The sequence below is a fragment of the Alligator sinensis genome, unplaced genomic scaffold (genome assembly GCF_000455745.1).
Source record: "Alligator sinensis unplaced genomic scaffold, ASM45574v1 scaffold441_1, whole genome shotgun sequence".
NCBI classification, from domain to species: Eukaryota; Metazoa; Chordata; order Crocodylia; family Alligatoridae; genus Alligator; species Alligator sinensis.
In genome coordinates, this window is record NW_005842313.1 from 1255974 (window position 1) to 1274434 (window position 18461).

General features: G+C 40.0%; 1 protein-coding gene across 2 annotated transcripts in view; it reads right to left on the reverse strand.

The window, feature by feature from the left end:
- The window catches only part of EXT2 (exostosin glycosyltransferase 2), a 110843-nt gene that overhangs the window by 10440 nt on the left and 81942 nt on the right, over positions 1-18461 (reverse strand). For both annotated transcript variants that reach the window (XM_025209864.1, XM_006028431.3), the window contains exons 10-13: positions 14559-14725; positions 2839-2982; positions 1645-1773; positions 412-494 (exon numbers count right to left, since the gene is read on the reverse strand). In XM_025209864.1, the coding sequence (XP_025065649.1) occupies positions 412-494; positions 1645-1773; positions 2839-2982; positions 14559-14725 (523 nt within the window). The remainder of the gene's footprint in view (positions 1-411; positions 495-1644; positions 1774-2838; positions 2983-14558; positions 14726-18461) is intronic.

Here is an 18461-nt window from a genome sequence, read left to right on the forward strand (position 1 = left end):
TTACTAATCAATTGCTCTTTGATAAGTTATTAACAGCTTCAGTTTAAAAAACAAAATCAAACGTGTATTACATTTTAAGTTCCACGACAGAATGAAATGGTTGCCTTAGAAATACCTGTTATCAATACGGAATTTCATACATACAGTCTATAGTTTATAGCAGAGCTGCTAAATTTGGTGACCTTCCAAAACCCTTCCCAGAAGCAGACTACTTTTCACTGGAGATCATTTGCAGTGTCCCATTAACCAGTGTACGAATGACCCACACTTGGGCTCACTGCATTTATGCGGCAACTGAGGAGTCGGGGAATCCAAACAGGGGATATCTGTAGTTTAAATTTTGAAGAGACAAAAAGCAGTTTCTGAAACCTGCAGGAAGGCAACTGCGACAACAAAGGGAGATTCACTCACCTTTCTACCATGTGTGTTTGGTCCAACGATAACCCATCTATGGCCGTGCACTCTGGACATTTGAATTTCTTTCGTGGGGTCACCTGCACAAAGGCATGACAGACATCATCATCATAATCAACAGAAGGGATATTAATCCCCTTGCTCAGAAAACAGCACAATACTTCTGAACATGCTTGCAGTGTAAGCCGAGCTCTCTCCAAAGGGTAGAAAATAAAAAGCCATGCCATTCCTCCATTCAATTTCATCTGGCCCGGCTGACTGCAAAATGCACAGGGGCCCAATAAAAACGGCTTGGAGGGGTTTTGCCTTCTGTAACTGAAAAGAAGTGGCGATGACAAGCTCCTTAATTCCTGTTTAATGACTGTTTTCTCACTGCCAAGGTCCCTGTATAAACACCATTTGTTCTTGCAGCCATAACAGCGATGAAATATAGCTTCCCATACTTCACCGTAACCTTAATCCAACAGACGCTCTTTTGCTCACTCGAGTTACTAGTTGACTGGCAAACTCTGCAAGACTCTCCCAATCATACTGAGGTGCCAAATTACTCTGCAGTGCCCTTGTACAGCTCAGAAACTTTTTCAGCAAAAAACACATACTTTATCTTCTAAAGACTTTTCTAGGAAATGCAGCTACCAGTCCCAGTAAATGATGATGGACAGGCAGGAAAGCGGACCTCGCTAATTGAAGTAATGCCTGGTGGCCTCTAAATCTCATTCCTAGTTGACACACTTTGAAATGAATGTACAGAGCAAATGTCCAGACCTGAAAACGTGTCGAAACATGTCAGGAAATTAATTCAAGGATAAGAAGTTCATTTAAAACTGATCTTACAATTAACATTCTTGCAATTAACATTCCTATAAATCAGCTGTTGTCAGTCATGACAGACAGGGCCAGGGATGGCTGCCAATTTTCTCTCTCTGGTAATCTAAAATATTTTTTTTCCTATCACTGAATCTACCCTCTCCATATCTTCTTTTACTTGGCTACAATGAACACCAATAACTAAAAGGGAACACAACCTCATGTTCCCAACTGACATGCTAGTTTCACTGAGTAGGACCATTCCTACTGAGGAAAGAAAAGAGAGAATCATTGTAAAAGTAAATGAGAAAGGAAAAAAAACAGATAAAAGGAGGATAGTCAAATCTACCAAATACACGCATACATCTTTTATATTTTACATTATAACAGTTTCAACAAACATAAATTGTTAAAAAATCCCACCTTAATAACCGATTTGCCTGTAACATTTGCCACTAGAAAATTCATAGCAATGTCTTCACAGTTCATGTGAGCATCCACCCAGTTCTTGATGTCTCCAGGCATTTTGTAGGTGTAAAGGTAGTTAAAATACTGCACGATAAGAGGGAGAAAGAAGATTGCAGCTTTAAATACACTTACAGCAACTGTAAGCCTACAAATAGTAAAATCACTGGGAACAGCAGACAACTGAGGAAAGGCATGTGAACAAACCTTGATCCTCAGAGTCCAGCCATTGCAGCTGTTTCTAGGACACTTCACCATAAAGTGAAAGGGATGATGCTTCCCATCAAGTTAGTGACACCATTAGGCTGCTAAGCACACAAAGATGTTTTTTTCTTTGCACATAACAATTACTTTTCCCCTCACACCATGAAAAAAGAAATCTCTCAATATTTATTTTTCCTCTTTCAGAGCTTTAATTAAAATATCTCATTCACCATGTAATAATAAGTCCCATCAATTTATAGTATTTAAATACATTCTACTTTAGTTTCATGGAATAGCCAACTTTTCAGAATACAGTAGGATGCAGACTGGTTGTCTGTGTAGCAGGGGCAGGAGAGCAGAACATCAGCAACTGGTTCTTGGGATGATTCTTATTAGGAACTAGTGGCCCTGACCATATCAGAACATCTGGCCAATTCATTTAGATACTTAACTGGGAGATAGACTCTTTGAAAAAATATTGATCCGTGTGACAATTGGTCTCTTACACTATAATCAGGGTAGGATAGTAGAGGGTTGGTTTTTTCCAATTGAAAAAGGCATTTGAAAATAGTAAATAGAAGCCAAGTGTTTAATAAAAATCATACATTAAATTACAAGCTCTTTGGAGCAGGGAAGACAGTTTCCTGTATATTTATACAATGCCTAACATACTGTGGACTCCATCACCATATAAACGCACACCAATTTTTCATGCTTTTCCTATTAAAAACCCAGGTACAACTGCCTTTCCTGTCTTCTAAATGACACGCCTTTTTACAAAACTGCAATGTTAATTATAAATAACTAAAGGCTGAAAAATAAAATGAATGCTTGAATTCTCAAATGAAAGTTCATCAGAAATGTTCCTGACATAAAATCCCTTTATATCACTGCATCACATGTTGCAACATACACTAACTTCCCATTTATCTTTGATATCACTGTTACCTTGTGATAAAAAGCTGCCCCTGTGAGCACCATAGAGACTTCATTGGTCCATTCCGACTCATACTTCCACTTGTTCATCTCATGGTCCCAGAGATGTAGGCGACCAGGATATCCAACCAGCCTATCAGGGAACTCCCGCCAAACCTGCAGTGATTAACAGCCATATTAAGACATTCCTGGTCCAAGCAGCAATGTAACTCAGTCAAGAGGATGCAGCAAGACTACCCATAGGAAACAAAATTATAGGTAATTCCTGGACCACTTCACTAAATCCTACAGGTAACAATCCTCAAAGATGAGAGACTGCTCAGAAGGAAACATAAGAGAAGTTTAAAGTTTGTTTAAAATAGCCCTACATTTCTAAGTGTGGGCATGACTCTTTAATGCAAAGAGACACACAAACAGCACTAACTTTCCTGTTGAAGGGAATACAATTGATCTGTCAAAAGGAGTTATCATAGTTTGAGAGACAAGCGCAACTAACATGGTGCTTTTCTCATTAAACGTGGTAGCTATGACTACAACCTCAACTGTTTTCAGGAATGGTTGTGTGTCTAGCCAATCCCTTTAACAGAAAAAAGTTTCAAAACTATAGGGCATATTTTATATCTATATTTGATATTCTGTAATGGGCAGTTTGCTGTATCCATTGCTACATGACAGGCCTCTCTGCCCTTGACTTGTTCCAAGCATCTGGATGTAATCAAGATACTATCCTTGTCACTTCATACATTACTCCACAGCTGACTGCAGAATCAAACACAAATAGACAAGAACAGGGAGAGGGCATCATTAAGGCAACCTTAGGCTCTGGCCACAATTAATGCTGGACAACTTCCAGGAGGGGAAAAGGGATACAGGGCTCAAAATTATTTATTAGGACTGAATGGCAATTAAATATATGAGATATTTGACCAGTAATTAAGGTAATTTTTAATTTTCCTACTACTAATTTTAACCTCACAACAGGTTTTCTTATACACAACAAGCATCAGACCAGTCAGAGAAACATTGTGCCCGACTAGAAAACCTCAGCATATATGGCCCTGGGTTCCAAATGTTTCTGATTCAATCTGCTGCAGGGTTGGGGACAGGGGGTGTCATTCATAAAAATAACCACGCAAGCCCAACTTTCACCCCGTCTACCACGTCAACAAGGAATACTTTTTCTTTTTCTTTTTCTCCAAGCTACTTGATCTCTATTCCATGAGCAATCTCTTCTACCCCATGTGGAAAAAATACATTCTGAAGCTGTACTCAAAGCAAAAGGGATTATCTACTGTTCCACTGCACTGAAAATTTCACTATACTATCTGTTGTCCATTCCCTTAGTTATAGCACTTTTTACATATCAGTGAATTGTAAATATAACACTTGGACTTTAAGACCTCTCCTTAAGTGTAAGTAAGATAAAACCAGTAACTAAGTTCTTTATACACTTCTACTGTAGGTATGTTACCACTAGTCTGAATTTCTACAACCTCTTTCATCCAAAAATATTTACCTACTTTACATATGTTAATTAATTTCCTTGAAAGAATTATAATCCCAAATTTCCAGAGCAGAAAACTTGCCAAAACTCATACAGGAATCACGAAAGGAAACCAGACCCGACTCTCAGGTGTGTACCTTAACTAGAAGGTCACACTTTCCAGATAATTATAGGACACTATCTCAGCCTTATCCTCTGTAAGAGAACTCTGTATTAGAAGGAACTGAAAGCAAAGAACTGCTTTCAAAGTTTTGCAGTGCTAAAGAGAGAAAAGTAACTCTTAAAAAGCTGTCATAACTCAGGGTCATCAGCTGATAAGGGACCGAACCAAGAGAGGTTTAAATTACATTGCAACTTTTAAGTCCAACATCAGCCCCCAAAATGTTAATACACAGCAGAGAAGCAAATATATAATTTACTCCTTCCCTTCAAAGTCCTACTGCCCCCTACCTAGAGCTTAAATTCTTAACAATTACATTTGAAATTAAAAAGTCCTGCTATTAAAATACCAGTTCCCCATCTGTCGCACAGGCTTGCAACATAAGCTACTGAGGCTCAGAAAAGGATTGGAGAATGCTGCAGACTTGTAACATGCAGAGCTAAGAACCCTTGCACGAAGAATGATATGCATATTGGAGGCAGCTGAAGGAAAGATTAAACTCAACTACCGTTTCCCAAGGGACTGCTGTGCCCTTGTAACACAGGAAAGGCTGGTTCATATTCCTTCTAATTTTGCTGCTCTTGACGTGAGGTTTGGAAAACTTCACTTGACAAAGAAAAAGCCAACTTTAATGGATGGTGACTTTCACAACCATCTTTGCATGACTGCAGAACTACCCTTACTCAGTCTCTGGAAACTGTCAGCTTGTTGCAGTTATAACTAGCTACTGTTTATTGGGCAGATTTCACAATAGCAATGGGGTCAATGAGGTTTATATTAACTAAAGCATCCATTTTGTCCTTTAATTTCATAGATTTCATAGACATTAGGGCTGGAAGGGACCTCGGAAGATCATTGAGTCCAGCCCCCTGCCCAAAGGGCAGGAAGTCAGCTGGGGTCATAGGATCCCAGCAAGATAAGCATCCAGTTTGCTCCTGAAGGTGTTCAATGTAGGCGCTTGAACCACCTCCGGTGGCAGGCTGTTCCAGACCATGGGGGCTCGGACAGTAAAGAAATTCTTCCTTATGTCCAGCCTGAAACGGTCTTGTAGTAGTTTATGACCATTCAACCTAGTCATCATCCCTTGGGGCGCTCTGGTGAACAAACGTTCCCCCAGATACTGGTGGTCACCCCTGATAAACTTATAGGTGGCCATCAAATCACCCCTAAGCCTGCGCTTTTCCAGGCTAAAGAGTCCCATGGCTCTCAGCCTGTCATCATAGGGTCTGCTTCCCTGACCTCTGATCATGCGCGTGGCTCTTCCCTGGACTCTCTCAAGCTTCTCCACATCCTTTTTGAATTGTGGAGCCCAAAACTGGACGCAGTACTCCAGCTGCGGCCTCACTAAGGCCGAGTACAAGGGGAGAATGACGTCCCGGGATTTGCTTGAGAAGCATCTATGGATGCAAGCCAGCGTTTTGGTCGCTTTACTAGCTTCCATGTGACTGGCTTCCATGTGTTAGCCTGCTTAAAATCCACTCCACTTGGTCTGTGATCCTGTCACCTCTCTTAGGCTAAGGAAAGTTAGACTGGATCAGTGTCCATTTGTCCCAGCATCTTAGCATTCATGAGCCACCTGGTATCTTGAGGTATGTAGAAAAAACATAGAAAGCTGTGTCTATGTCCGAATCATCAAATCTCTTCGAATCTCTCCGAATTGATTCGGAGTGTTCCAAATCGATTTGGAGAGATTAAAGGGTCTCCTGATTTGATTCAGATTAGGAGATTTAGCTGCCGAATCAGACCAAATCTCCGCCAAATCGAATCAGCTTTGCACAGCCCTCCTAAATAGTAGCAAAAAACATTCTCTCTTTGCAAGCTTTCGGCCCCAAACACCCTTCTTCAGGCAACGGAGAATTCAAAGATTGTAAAATTTCTCCCAGGTAAAAAAGAAACTTCATTTTGGACAGAGGAACTGAGAGATGGTAGGGTCCCCCCTGGGTGGAAAAGTCCATTTGTATAAAGCTGCTGTGTGAGCATGCAAATTAAGCACAGACAAAGGCTGAAGCAGGCTGGTTACCTGGGTGTCAGATGGCAGGCAGGGTGTTGAATTTTGCTTTCCTTGCTCAGTTGTGAAGTTTTAATTTCAAAACAGCTAATTATGTGTTCCATGTTTCAAAATTATTTTTTGCTACTATTCAGTTGGTCTAATAAGAGATATAGCCTCTAGCCCAAGAGTTTTGTCTACTTATGTCTTTAGACCAACACCGCTACAACCAATATCCCCGAGGCCTCGTTTTTATTGTGCAATACTTGTGGAATTGAAGATATGGGCAAAAAAGTATGCCCCAAAAGGAGTCTCCTTGACCCACAGAATGGGTGAACTAGGGCGAAGTGCTCCCTGCTTCCCCTCTAGTATTTAGGGCAGAAAGACCAGCACTTGCTGTTGATGTCCGAGGTCAATCTCTTAGGTAGCAAGAATCTCAGAAAAAGGCCTGAAGTATAGATTCTTTGATTTGCTTTTCATGGTGCAGGAAGATGCATCTGCTGGCACTGTTCACTCTGGTATAATGAGAATCAAGAAAGTGCACCACCAAGATGTGCATCTTATGACAGATGCCTTAATTCCATAGACTGACCACTTAAACAAAGGGGAAGCTTTTTCTCCTCCTTGTTGATGTAGAACATTTTGCTTGTATTACTTATCATTACCTGAATGCAATGCCTCAGGATGTGGTGCAAAATGCTTGGTGTTTCTGTGTACAACCTAAATCTCCAGGATGTCAACATGGAGCTTTGTCCTCCTGGAAGACAAGAGATCCTGAAATAAACACACCAATATATATTCCCCATCCTTAGGACACATCTGTCTCAACAGTCAACAATGAAACTCCTCTGAATATACCAGATAGGTCCTTAAAACCATGTAAGAGAACACTGGTCCAGCACGAAAGTTACTTCCATTTCCAGGAGACATCTCCCTGAAGAAAAGACATTTCATAGCTCTGACTACATGCATCAAAGGTATAGCTACTTTGCCTTTTAATTGACTGCAGCAACAAGAAAGGAAGGTCAAGGGCGATTGTAAAAATTCAGCACCTTTTCAAAGGACTTAGTACTGTTAGTCCACCCTTCCATGTGGTCAGGCCAAGAAGTGGCAGATATCTACCAGACAATCCTTGCTGGGTTCCTAAAGGCCTTGTTGATGGGGAAGACCACATCAGTGTAACTAGCTTGTTGCAATATATTCACAACTCTTTGTGAGGGCTCATCCATCTTTTCCAAGGCAATTTGCAACATCTGGGCAATCCATCTCACAAAGTCTTCAAAACCATTTAAGCTGCAGAAGGGAGTACAATAGCATCAGCTGGGACAGCAGCAGCCAGCCAGCTGTTTCGGGCAATTGCCTCATCCTGAAGATTAGAATTGAGGAATCTCCATGATCTAAAAAGACTTTAAAGTAAAAATAGAAGAGTAGCAGCCTGGTCAATATGAGCTGTCCCGAGTTGCTGCCAGAATGGACAACACTGGGATTTGAGTAAAAGATCCTTGCAGCTATTGAGCTGGAAACCCATGGACTTGTAGAGGGGGCAAAAAAGTCTGCTACTACTTCCAAGAGGGACTCCAATACCTCTGATAGAGTCCAAACATATATGTGGGATCCTGGTTATCTTCTGAGCCAAAAGAAGAGTCTAAGGAAGAGACCTCCATGACTAGAACAAATGGACTTGAAATGAGGGGTGATTCTCTTAGCAGGGTCAGTATTTGTGGGCCTGATGGATCTGTAGTTCGTAAGCAAAGGTAGGGAGAGTAGAGGAGATTGTGGTACCAGCTGAAGTACTAAGCTCCTCAGAATCACAAAGCAGACTGGCACCGCATGAACCACAAGAACTTTCAGACAAGACCAGACAGCTGGAAGTGGTTGAAGCTCTTTGTGTCTCATTGGAAGCACGTGAGTTGAGGTTCTTGGACTGGAGACAGGATGACAGCAATAGATTTGCTGCAAGTGGATTGCAGAAATGACACTGTAAAGTGCCTCTGACATTTGTCTTTTTCTGGTTGGTCTCTATGGAGCCTGGAGTTGGGGCTACAGCTTCAGTGCCAGAATGTCACCAAGCTTTGTTGGGTCTGTGAAATCTCAGAACAAGGTGGTCATAGAGATGGTGAAAGAGGTCTCTTGTGGAACCCAGGGATACAGACCTATCTCTATAACTTTCTCCAGATCTGTGTTCAACAGAGGACTTTTCAGAGAAGGAAAATAATCACCTCAAAATAGGAGTGGTGCACTTGGAGGTTCTGCAGCCAAAAGTGTCTTGCATCAAAAAGCAAAACTATGAGCTTACCAAGGAGGTAGACCTGGAGTCTATAACCTCATACTCATTTCTAGTCCAGGACATGAAAGATTTACTGATGGAGCACTTCCAGTGGATATGGACTTTCTCTAAACAGTAACAGTCATTCATTGTGAGAATAATTCTATTGCAAAGTGGACACAGTTTCAGTCCCAAAGATCTAAGAGAAGCCTACGAAAAGCTAGGATAACAGGAAGGAGGGGAAAAAAATACTGGAATTTTGGGGGGGAAATTACAATTGGCTTGGTTGATGTGATGAAGAAAGAGCTGCACATAACTGAAAAGCTGTAAGATGGAAATGAGAAGAAATCTGAAGGCTCCCAAAGATGACAAGACCAAGGGAAAAAGTGGAAGCAGCAAAAATTAGAAGAGAAGTGAGTAACTCTCCCGGTGGGCATAAAAATTTTAAACAAAAATGAGGGCAGAAGGCCTCTCAAAGGATTGTAGGGTAAACATGATCTAAACAGACTGAAGAAGCTCAGAAATAGGTAACCATGACTGAGAAACTTGAGGAGTAGAAAGTAAGCACTGCCCTTTTCCCAATTGGTGCAGACCATGGGGAGAGGCAACACAAAAGTCTCTGAGTTTAAGTGCCTGAGGTGCATACACACCCAAAATGTGAATGAGCATACAGACAGGCATACAGACAAGCACTAAGAGGAAAACAATTATAATCCCAGCAGCCAAACCTAATTCCAAAAATGAGTGATTCTGTTCTGTTTAGCTAAAATCTCTTCTTTCATCTTACTCTGCATATAGTGCTCTTTACTTCCTGGATTAAATCAGTGTATACAATTGCTGTACGCTACCAGAACAGCCACCACAGCCTACTCTTGAGACAGCTGAAGTGAGTTTCTTTTTCAAGAATCAAAACTCATGGCAGAGGTGATATCTTTTATTAGACCAACTAGATATTTGCAAAAAATATATATTATTTGCAAGCTTTCGGACACAGGCACCCTTCACTAGGAGATTGCAAAGATTGTAAATGTTCTTCTCGGTAGAAATGAAAATTAATATTTCTACCCAGTAGAGCTTTTACAATCTTTGCAATCTCCTAATGCCTAATGAAGGGTGCCTGTGACTGAAAGCTTGCAAATACAGGCAGTCCTCAACTTACAATGTTTCGAGTTACAATGTTTCACACTTACAACGTTTATAAATTGACACCATTTCAACTTTATGACATCAGTTTTGACTTTACAATGTTTGATCTGACACAACGCCACACCAATGAACAAGTTCACTGCATCGCCCATCTCCCTGGAGAACACCTGTCCAAACTTCCTTGGACACTTTCTTAAAAAAGCAGACAAGACTCCAGAAAAACCTGCAGCCAAGACTCCTGAGAAGACTCCAGCCAAGAACCCTTCAAAAAGTCCAACTAAGAGCCCTTCAAAAAGTCCAGCAAAGTCACTTCAAAGAAGTCCTTCCAAATCAATATGATTGCTATTTACAATATAAACACATTAATGTATTTACTCATCTATAATTGAGTACAAAATTCTGGGTTATTTTTGGTGAAAATAGGGTATCGGGCCTTGGTTCAGGAACCAATCCCTCATTTATAACATTGTTTCCTATGGGAAAATCGGTTCCGAGTTACAACGTTTTGACTTAAGACTCAGTTTTCAGGAACCCATTGTGCCGTAAGTCCGAGGACTGCCTGTAAAGCATTTTTCTTTGCAAATATTTAGCTGGTCTAATAAAAGATATCAACTCTGCCACGAGTTTTGATTCCTTTTGTTTCCAGACCAATAACGACTACAACCTCGATACCTCTGTTTTTCAGAGCACTTTGAGGATAATTTCATCTGAGGATAAAAGTTGCTACTGAAACACTGTTAGTAACTGATTTATTAAATCCATGAGTTCATATGCTCTCTTTTCCCCCACCACCCTCCTCAGTCTGGCCTCTCTCACCATTGTTGCTATTAAAGAAAACAATATGATCAGGAATCCATTCAGAGATAACAGATACTTCGTACATCCCCAATTCGTAAAATAACTTTTTAATCTGAATAAAAATGTTTGCATGGCTTCTGCCACAGGATGGCAAGTATCTGCCACACTATAACATGATAAGTGAATCTTCTTGGCAAGGAAATGGTTGGACTACTTACTCCTGATTTGCTCCAAAAAACAAGCACATAACAGGCAATATATTTGCTTTGATTTTTTAAAATCATAATAGCCTGAATATATATTAATTTTGTTTGGATCTCAGTGGAATAATTTGCCTTAAAATGGGTATAACAAAGACTGATACATGGGTAAAAAGGGTTATGTAGCCATAATTGCATAGTAATTTAGTTTTTCTCAGCCTTGCTGTGAACTGGTGAAATTGTCACACAACTTCTTAGAGAGATCCTCTTTCAGAAAAAACACAACACTGTAGTTATTCTTACACTACTTTAAAAAAGCAGCACACAGGGACTATTTTTCTGCTTGCTCCAATATTTTTACACCAGCAATAAATCACTATACCATAGCAGCTCCCTTTTAACAAGTAAAAAATGCCTGACACTTTGAGTGTTACTATAATTTTTTATGGCTGAAAGTGTATGGAGATCAAAGTTGGTTTTTTTTCCCCTGCTCTATACATCCAGACAAGCCTGTGACCGAGGGGTTTTGCCACATGTTTAAAAACAAAGTCTCAAGGATATGGGGAGAATGGAAGAAAGTTTAAAAGTCATGTTTCTAAATGTTTCTCATGACTGAAGCAGACATACTTTTAAAAGAAAACTTTCTAGGAACATTATAAATTGCTACTGTTCCCATTGGATTACCTTGCGAATGAGTCAACAGCTCAAGAGATACTTTCCTGGTAAAACACATAAACATATAAATAAATTATCAAGGCCTGAGGACAATTTAAACATCTGGTAGCCAGCTTAGGCCTGTCAAGAAAGTCAAAGACACTCAGGGCCAGAGAAGATCAATCTGCAGCCCCCAATTTCTGGGTCACAAAAAATAAATGTTATCACCCATATTCCCTGAGAGGGAGAACTGGATAAATAAAGTAAGTTGCCATCATTGTGTATGATTCAGCATTTTTTTCTTACAGAATTAATAATCTTAAAATATACTCTACCATGCTAGCCTTGGGACTGTCTCAGCTGTCCCTGCTCAGTAAGGCACTTCTCCATCTGTGTGGCTGCATATTCATTTCAAATGATTTTACAGAGGACTGCAAAAGCAATAGAGCTTTACATGGCTTGATGTGCATGTCAGACTAAGATTGTATCCAAACAGCAAAATTCACAATACAGACCATGAAAGCTGTACTCAGGCAGTCCCACATTCCAAGCATCTAGACCAAAGCAGACAAATAAATTAAGTCCGGTGACCAGACCTGGAGATCGGGCATTTGGAGTCTTGACTGCAGCTTAATTACACTGTACTGTCAACTCAGTCAAGTCATTTAAATTTCACTTTGCCTTAAGTTTTCCCCATGAGCACTGTACTTTCCTCTTTTACATGGGTGGCATGTATGAACCCTGTAACAAGTATAAAGTATTGTTTTTTAAATCTGCGCTCCTTATTTTTGAGTCTCACGACCAGTTGCTGAAGAACAACCAAAGCTCATCTGCTAGCAGCCAAGGCACATTTCAAATCACTTCAGGAATGATTTTATTTTTTATGAGTTCATTTTTGTTCAATCTGAGCCAGGCTTACAGTGACATGAGAATTAAATTGGCAATGGAGGCAGGATTTACACTGCACACTATCCACTGGCTCTGTTAACACCATTTTTTTCTCAGAAATTTTCCACTGTCACTATCACCAGTTCAGCTGGTAGCTAAGAGCAGTAAAGTAGACAGGACTCAGATTGCTGACAGTGCTGTCACCACCTTGTTGTCCAAACCTTTTTAAGCACTGTTGCATAGACAAGCTTTGAAAAGGTCAGGACAGCAACAGAGGTCCCTGTGATGGAGCTGACCTTGGCTCAGCCATGGTGGCAAATATTGGAGGGAAAATGTTGCATAGAAAAGCTCATTTGACTCATGAGACCCCACTTTTCACTTGTCTTCTCTTCATTTTCCTTTTATACTTCATGCACTAATCCATAACCATATACTGGCAAGGGAGATATTTCCCTGCTGGAGACACATGTAGCAGATTAAAGCCCTGTCTCCACAACTTCAAAATTTTGAGTTTGCGTTTAAGACACGCACATCTAAAGTTATCCCAAGTAAGTTCTTGAGTCCAAAAACCATTTGCTGGCTAAAAGTTTCTCTCATCTCTCTCTCTCCTCCAAATATGTTTTACTTATACATATTCACATTAAAGGGACAGTAAAAAAAATATTATGCATCTTGACAAAAATCCTTCCCTTTGTTAGCGACAGCATTTTAGATTATTAAGAATGAACAAATTCCAGGGTTTAATTTACCTTCTACCCTTTGGCCTGTTTGCATTTTACCATGTTCCTCAATTTGGGCAATAAAACTAGCTCCTCTGTTTCACTTTCTGGCTCTCACATATTAAGCCCAGTGTCATTTTGTTTGGGCTCTTGATGCTGCAAGTAAGTGTGAACCAACAAAACAAAGTTTCTTGACATGGTTTTAAAGGAAAATCTCAAACACTAGTCATCTTTTATTTCTCAAAAACCTTTGGTTTACTTCATAATACAAAAGTATTACAGTAAATGTCAGATTCTATATACTGTGGCATATATTCAAATATAGAGAAAGGAGGACAAATCAAATCTAAATAACTAAAGCTCCCACTCTCTCCTTTAAAACTGAAATGTTGTGAGGAAGCCAACTGTGCCATTTAAATAGACAGTTGTTTTGGCAGACATATCAGGTATGCCTATGAAAGCTTTTGCTGCCTTGTAATGCTGCAACTAATTGATTTGGACTTTTTATTCTTTTTCTTATTGATACCTTCACTGCAAACACAACCACTGAGCTCTCGTCTTCTCAGCCATGTGCCCCGTCCTTTTAAGAGTCCCCATCAATCCCCAGTTTCATTGTAAGCCACCTGGTGCTACAGCCCGTTTTCCTCAGGAGACCTTCCTACTTCTCCATACTTAACCTTTGGACCTTGCCTTGTCCATCATTTCATATAGAAAAGAGATATAAGGAAGGTATTCCATCCACAATGGGCCAACTGCTGGCCACTGACCCAAGAGACTAGTATGAGAGAGCTTTCATCAGCATCTGATATCTGTTAAAGCAGTCAAGTATTACGGTTACTGAGAATCATTATTTTATTTTCAGTTGTTTAGCCTACACAAGTATTTATTTTATTGGGAAGAGAATAAATTATAGCAGCCAGATCCACCAAATCAGAGCTGGACAGTAATGCAGAATAGAAACATCTGTGAACCTTATTTACTGTGGAGCTCTCCCACAGACAGACCTGACAATTTAACTTTGGCAAAAACTCCATGACATATCATGCCAATAGAAGTTACTTAAATTGAGGAGACAGACCTTATTCTCACCCTCCAGGGGCTATTACTGTTCAAATTGCACAAAATCAGTGCTCATGACTCTGATACGCCACTGACAACATATTTTCTGTTGGGAAAGAATTTCACAATAAATGAAAAGTCTAGTTCAAAAGTTGTAAGCTTCATAAGCTTAAGAGTGTTGTGATTTTTGGACCACATCTTTAGTGGGAATAAATCAGCACTGCTTAACCAAAGTCAATGGAACCTAGAATTTGTGTCAGGAGGTCATCTGGCCCCTTCCCCACATTAAGATACAGATGTATGCTGCTAGTCTGATAGCATACTGGAGACAGAAAAGAACAAACGTCTTACCTCATAACCAAACTGCAGTTCATCTGAGGTCAACATGATGATGTCATCATCAATGGCTAATACTGCCTCTGTTTCAATCTCATCATACGGGAAAAAGCGATTACTAAGCTTGTTTTCTGCAGTCCTAACCACCTTCAGGGGAACCCGAATCTTCGGCCACAGAGAATCTAGGGAGAAATATCAGCATACATATGTCACCATCAGAGTTTCTTTCTTGATAGGGTCCCTTTCTTTCTTGTGATTTAATTCTCCACTCCAAACTTCTTGTGCAAAAAGTTTTTGGTGTTCAATTTGCATCTATTCCCAACTAGGCAAAAAATGAAGAGAGGGAAAGAGAATCTGTTGTACTTCCACAGTACTAATCATCTTAGAGCGCTTTACAAGCAGCTATACACAGGGCCTACTTTGCCCACCGCAGAAAGGTAATCACAGCAGCATTATCAAACACTTTAGGACAGGAAGTAAAAAAGAATACTTTATCCAACAGAAACTCCACAGAGAAATGGGAAGCTGGGCCAAGGTAAACACTTACAGTGGGTTTTGGCAAGGTCATAAAAAACCTGAAACAGTAAACTCTGAACAGAGGCTATATTTACTGCATCAGTGAGAAACCTAGATACAGCTAAAGTAGTAATTGCCATTAATGGTTAAGGACTGGATTATCATGTGTCAGAATATCGAAGCAAGTAATTTATTGCAACTGAAAACATCTCAAAATACAGAAAAGGTGGGAAAGGTTTTCCTATAAGCTTCTAGATATTTCCAGCACTACAAGTAAGGTTGAAAAAATGTACCACACTACGCAATATATCTTAGTTAGACATAATCGGTTAACTAGCAATAAAAAGTATATCCAAGTCAGTGTAGCAAGTCATTTTACTATGAGAAACCTACAGCCTGGAGTTCATCATGTATGTATGTATTACAGTAGACCTTAAGCTGAATATAAGCCAACAGTGCTCTTGCTGCAAAAAAAACCAATAGCATATTGGGTTATATTGAAAGGATGGCACTTGTAAATGAAGGGAAGTGATTCTTCCACTCTATTTAGCACCATTGAGAACTCAGTTGGAGAACTGTGGCCAGTTTTGGGCTGCACACTTCAAGAAGGATGTGGACAGTTTGAAAAGAGTCCAGCACAGAGCAACAAGAATGATTAAGAGCTTTGGAAAGGCTAAAAGGCTGAGGAAAGGCTAAAAGAACTAGATTTATTTACTCTGGAGAAGAGAGCCTGACGGGGGATTTGATAACAGTCTTCAAATACCTGATGGCAATTATAGGAAGGATAGATATGGGCTTTTTTCTGTGCCCATAGAGACAGAACTTGGAATAATGGCCTCAGCCAATAGCAGGAAAAATTTAAGTTGGAGACTAGGAGGAATTTTCTCACCATGAGCGTGGTCAAGCATTGGAACAGGCTACCTCTCCATCCTTGGAAGTTTTCAACACCAGGTTAAACAGACACTTGCCTGGGATGGTTTAGTCAGAGATGATCCCACCTTGAGCAGGGGGCTGGACTAGATGACTTCATGAGGCTCCTTCCAGCTCTACTTTCCTATGATCCTACAATCCTACATTTACAATATGGTGCCTTAACTATTATACAAAGAATTTTTGCAGTTAAATCATATTAACACACACATCCAACAGAAAGAATAGTGTAAAAAAGTATCAGACAGTTTAAGAAAAAATGAGAACTTATGGTAACAAGTATAAAATGACAGAACTAAACAATTTTTCTAAAGTAAGTGGGTATCACCAGTGGCTATTCCAATTTTAAACTGCTTACTGGAGTGAAATCATTTGACAGGTTTTTTTTTCTTTTTTCTTCTTCTGCTTCTTTTAAATAGTAGCTATTCTTGCCTGCTACACAGTCTAGATAGCACTGTTTTTCTGATTCCTTTTACCTTCAAGGTAGAGGTTGGTCTTAAGGAGCATCTGAAACAGAAAAAAACTACTGACCCCATGGACTAATTGGACGAGGGTTAAGACTGGGTACAGAACACAAAAGAAGTATTTGTGGAAGAACAGGCAAATAGATATTTAAAACTGGTGTTATTATTGAAATAGAGGTGGTGAGGGATGGCACAATATACAAAAATGTACAAGTAGTAGGGCATCCTTTCACTGAATGATCTATTTGACCAATTAAAAAAAAAAAGAAAGATGACTTGATTAGAGCACGTAAGTATCTTCCAGGGAAGAGAACACCAGAGACTAAAAGATTCTTTAACTATGAAAGAGAACAGCATAAGAACTAATTGCTGGAAAAATTCAAACTATAAATAAAGCATACATTCTTAATAGTGAGACTGACTAACCACTGGAATTAATTACTAAGAAAAGTAGTGGATTCCCCATCTCACTGATGTCTTCAGATCCTGACCAGCTGCCTCTCTCAAACATATGCTATAGCCAAAAACAGGTTACTAGGTTCAATACAGGGATAACTGGGTATTTTTTTAGGGACCTATGATACACAGAAGGTCAGAATAAATGATTTTATGGCCCCTTGTGTCCCTAAACTCCATGAATCTATGAAGGTGAAAATTTAATGAGTCCTAGAAAACAAGGACCAGAAGCTTGAATTTGATATAGCAGAAAATGGGCAGCCAACAGAGTCAAAGCACTGTGCAAGGCTGTCCAAAAAAGAGGACAGAAGGCAATCTTAGCAGCTGTGTTTTGAATGATGGATAATATGAATGTCAGGATGAGGAGGACATTGTAAGCAGCCAAGGTGGGAGATACTAAAAGTCTAGGCAACAGTTTCAGTGTCTGGACAGATATAAAGTTCAGGTTTGGAAACATTGTGGAGGAAGCAGCAGCAGAATTTGAATACAGTCTGGAGATGAGAGACAAAGATCACAGAATCACAAGGCTGGAAAGGACCTCCTCGGTCATCTGGTCCAACCCCGTGCATGACCGCAGGAATGTTACTCCTCAAGAGAAAAAGAGAAGTTTAAAATAATCTCTACTGCTACGGTGGGAATAATGGTGGTACTCTTAACTGCAGTGATGATTGGAGCAGAGAGGGGAGTATAATTTATGCACTGCACAGACTTTCAATTCTATAGGAATATGGAATCAGCCTCCAGGCTTCCTTTCCTGCCCTGCTTTCAGGCAAACAGAGATCTGTCCTTTTTCAACTGCAGTCCGTTAGCACTGAGTTCAGAATGCCTAATTAAAGAGGAGAGGATGCGGTAACAACATTGGTGCTACCGGAGAGTGAGTAGTAATTTAATTCCAATACACACAAGTAGAGGTTGTTGCTTTGGGTGAATGGCCATTTCTTCACTGCCAACTGGGGCTCTCAGACTTTGTAGTTCACACAATACTTTAAACATACATGGAGCTTTGCACAGAGTTTTATAGGCATTGGTGTCCAAACATTACTTTGCTGGGAAAACAAAACCTTTTCAAACCATACCAAGAGTCTTCAAAAGAGGATTTTTTTGGAGCTATATTATAGAAGGAGGGATTGGCATCAAAAGAAAGGGGGAGAATTACAAAGTGAAATTTAATAGAAAAAATGATTATTCCATTTCCTACCCTGATATCATTCATATGAGACAGGATGCTATATAAAATTCATTTTTATTCCAGTGATCTTGTAAACACCACTTTGCTTTGTTTGTCACATGACAAAGGTTTTGGACCAATTCTAGACTTCCTCCTTTCTTGTGCTCTAAGGCTGAGAAATCACATTTTACATCAGGGTTGTTCAAATGGTGGCCTATGGGAAGCATGCATCCCACAAGCAGTACATTTCAGTCCCCAAATCCTAGCCAGGTGCAACTTCCCATTTCACGCTGGCTGCAACAGCAGTCAGTCTCAGGGCTCCTCCTCTGACTTTTGTGTTCTGCGCCCGCCTTCCACGATCAATATGATGCATGGTTCAGCCGA